This window comes from Cardiocondyla obscurior, linkage group LG14 (assembly GCF_019399895.1).
Source record: "Cardiocondyla obscurior isolate alpha-2009 linkage group LG14, Cobs3.1, whole genome shotgun sequence".
NCBI lineage: Eukaryota > Metazoa > Arthropoda > Insecta > Hymenoptera > Formicidae > Cardiocondyla > Cardiocondyla obscurior.
The window spans coordinates 4,275,890-4,279,815 of record NC_091877.1 but is presented as its reverse complement, the minus strand read 5'-3'; the positions used below and the strand labels follow the sequence as shown (position 1 = coordinate 4,279,815).

The 3,926-nt window shown below is 43.8% G+C and overlaps 1 protein-coding gene across 1 annotated transcript; it reads right to left on the bottom strand.

Annotated features, from left to right (window-relative positions):
- Window positions 1-397: 397 nt before the first annotated feature.
- On the bottom strand, window positions 398-3,354 carry LOC139107930 (uncharacterized). The gene has a single exon (XM_070665845.1). The coding sequence runs from the start codon at window positions 3,352-3,354 to the stop codon at window positions 1,375-1,377; it is 1,980 nt and encodes a 659-aa protein (XP_070521946.1). The 3' UTR covers window positions 398-1,374.
- Between the last annotated feature and the right edge of the window lie 572 nt (window positions 3,355-3,926).

The following is a 3,926-nucleotide window of genomic DNA, read 5'->3' as shown; positions in this document are numbered from 1 at the left end:
AGTCTATTAAGGGTGCACAACCGAGACAATATAGCTCACGAGTTTCGCGATGTCGTCGGTATATTTTATGGACACAGCAAGCGTTTGCTATCCACTCTGATCTAGTAGCAGTTAGATTTAATAACGCGTAGTTTCTTTCGTTGACTCTACAGTAATTAGCCTGACTCGGCGGGCACATTTCCGTTTAAAACGAACATTACAAATGAGGTTGGCAGGTACTTACCCAATCTCGGCATCTCATCTGCGCTGCTTTGGATTGCTTCCTCTGCGTTTCTATGAATTCAGCGTCGCAGTCTTTGACTTCCTTCTGAGGTGGATTTTCGTAGGCTCTCCTGCGTGGGTCGTCCTTCGGGATGTCGTTCAAGGAAGGCCTCTTTATGACGTAGGTAATCGGCTTCAGATGATAGATCGAAGTTCCACAAGAGTGTCGATTTAGCGCGTGATAATACGCGGTGATTTTACGTATTTGATATTTACGGCCGCCGCGTCGTGATTTAGAGTTTGTCATGGGTAGTTTCACAGAATATGAATAAGTTAACTAAAGATTCCAGGCAGAAAGCGTGCAGTGCGGCTGCACCACTTCCAACGCAGGAATACCTGTTAGACTGAATCTCAAAGACGTGCAGTGCGGCTGCACCGAAATCAATCTTCAATCACACAGGTTAATAAATATAGCAAATAGTGAAACTGTTGGATTATGGTAAGGTAAGGTATCACTGAATCTAGCACACGATGTAGAATTAACAATAAGTATATATTCTAAAGTTACGTTACAATAATGTTGGTTATACAAGAATAAAGTTTAAGATATAAGTACGAACTAGAAGAAAATAGTAAAGGACCCGCACGCGGGATGGACTCTCCTTAGAGAGATGTGACTCGACTTAGAACTGGGTACGAAGTGAGCTCTCTGGCTTGTGCATGGACCTCCTTCGGTTTGATCCCCTCCATCGTCGTTGGCTGACGGTGGGGGTGATGCGCGCGCCGCCGCTGGCCGTTGATGGGGCGATGACGCAGGTGGGGATGATGCGCGCGCCGCCGCTGACTGTTGGTGGGGCGATGACGCGTCTGCTCTGCTGGCTGTTGCGTGGGAGTGATGACGTAGGTCCATGTGGTACGCAATACGATTACGCAATATGCTTACGCAATTACGCTATACTATCTTATGCTTAATGCTACTCTTATATAATGTGTTTACGTAATGACGCACATGCGTCTAAGTAGATTAAGGATTAATGATGTCATACAAGTAAAAAGGCGAAAAATTTCTTAGGCGTAGTATTTCTTATTAACTATGTGTTGTGGGGTCGTAACACCTCCCCCCTTAAAATAAAAGATTGGCCAATGTGCCAATGTTTTTGCTTAAAACTATACTTAATTATTTCCGTCTATATATTGACGCAATGATGCGTATGTATACTTGTGGGGTACCTTTTCTTCAGGGAAATCAGCTTTGGAGGTTGATGGCGGGTGAAGAGCTTCTATCGTTGAATGGGGTTTATCTTCTTTGGGGATATCTGGCTCTCGTTCCTTTGTTGGTTTTCCTCCCAGGTGTAGTAACAGGTGTGTGACTGAACTCCACAAGGCTCCCAATAGATGAAGACTCCATCCGTAGACAGTGTGTAGAGCGTAACCATGAATAATGGTATCTATGCAGAGTTTTACAAATCGGATGATTAGGAAGATTGCCAATATTCCTGCACTGGCTGATCCAAATGACATGAATCCTTTCCAGATTCGTCGTCCCGTATTTTCAGCAATATGATCAAGTGTGGCTTCATCCAGTAAGCCAATCATAGATATTGATCCAGGTGCGACTTTATTTCCCATCGCGCCTTGTGCAATGTTGTTAATCATTGCTGGTTTTTCCACTGGAAACATTATGTGTGTCCTGAGTCGGTCTAGGTCGTCGGTAGAGTAGATTCCGCTCGCTGCTAGACCTGCTGGGCTGGTATAATGCCATTTAGGTTGTGATAGTGGTTCGATTATTGGAGGCGGAAGAGTTTCCATTGGTCGTGGTGCTACTCTATACCAAGTGTTTTCGATTTTGTACATGGCAGGTAATAAACCATGGCAATCACGAACTGTACCTTTTCTCGTGATTATCCGGGATCTTGGTAATAAGAAGAACGATTCGTTGTGCCTCGTAATTGGCAACTCGTTGTAGCAGTCTTCGGTGTGTCTAATTTTACACTCCACTGGAATGCATTTAATCATGTGGATGACTTCTCCACTTGTTACGGCAGTATAACCGGGTCCTTTCATTAGTCTTATCGCCATTTCGTCTGGTGCGATACTGGCTAATGATAAGGCGTTTTGTAGCACTTGGCGCTCCAATGCGCATTTCTGTTCCATAATGTCTCTGTATAGTTTAGACAGTTGGGTCTTTATATGCTTTTCTACATATATAAATTTAGAATTCACATATGCGAAAATGTCTAAATTATCGACTGATATTTTAGATCTTGTCTTGAAGGTTGCTCCTCTTTTAGTCTCCAATATGAATAGCTTCGGGTGTTCCGTTTGCAGTAATGTGTATCCACACACATTGATTTCGTGCGTTTTGGTCAGAGCAAACGTTGTATCTTGTGATGTCACTGTGTAGATTATTGGGTTGTCTGGGTTATTTCGTGATGTCAATTTTGCAGCTATTCCTTCATACAGTATGTCGTATCGATCGAAGTGGCAGGTATCAGTGGGTAGAATTGGCCAATACGTTTCTGTCCCTTCAGCGTCCATGCAGTATCCTCTTGAAAGAGTGCATTTTGTTCCAACTGGTAGTATCACTTGTCCTGAAGCTCGTTTTACTGGCGCTTCCGAGGATCTGAGTGTAATCTTGATACTGGCCTGTACCACAACATTCTCCCAATTTCCATATCCATCAGAGTATTGTGATCCGCTACAGCGTCCATCAACTGACACGGATCCGGCTAACGTTGCGCTTCTGAAGTTGGTTGAGTTTTTGGTAAGTCCATCGAGGATGGCGTTGACAATAGTAATGGAGCCGGTGTCGTGTATTCTTCTGCAAGCTTGTTCGCCTACTTCCTGAATGTATTCGCGGCGTCCATTATGAACGACTGATGTGTGTGAGTGCATTCCACAGTAGGAAATGGTTCGGTCTATCTCTATTCTGCATTGGGTTATTGTTACCCTGTCGTAGTCTGATGTCTGCATCAGTTGTACATAGACCTTTTCTTCTTTTGGTTCTAGGCTTCCGACGTCACAGTCTCCAATATCGAGAAGTGATAGTGTGGTTATATTCATCCCTTGTCCTCCACAATCATAGCCTATTAGCGCTGTCACTAACGGCAAGAGTGTTGTGATGACGAGAGTCTTCCTGGCAGAGAGAGTCATGTTGTCGGTCAGTGGTCTTCGGGTGTAGTGCCGGTTCTTGGCTCCGATGACCGGGAATATGTATCCTTTTCAGGTGACTCAGCATTGGGAGGGGCTAACTTAATCTTATCCATGTGGACGGTTCGCGTGACTCGGTTGTTTATCTTAAGACGTACGTTATTTCGAGGGAGTATCTCAATTACTTGATAAGGTCCTACATACTGGTCCCCAAGTTTATGTGTCGGTTCTTTTAAGAGATACACCATATCATCTTTCTTTATACAATTTAAATTCTGTCTTGCGTCGTATCTTGCCTTTGATTTATGTTTCGCATTTATAAGATTAGATTGGGCGCTCGTCTGTACATCATGAATCTTATCGTGTAACTTAATGAGATAGTCGGTATAGCTTTCGTTCGGAACGTCTTCTGGGAATGGATTGCTTGTCGGTACGCGGGCGGCTTTGCCAAATACTAATTCATGAGGCGTGTAACCCGTTCCCTCATGAACGCTCGTGTTGTAAGATAAGCTTGCTAAGCTAAGATAACAGTCCCAATCGGATTTGTTATCTACAATTTGTTTTAAGTATTCCCA

Excerpts from the sequence above, each read along its gene's own strand:
- LOC139107930 (XM_070665845.1), bottom strand. The coding sequence starts at position 3,354 with ATGACTCTCTCTGCCAGGAAGACTCTCGTCATCACAACACTCTTGCCG.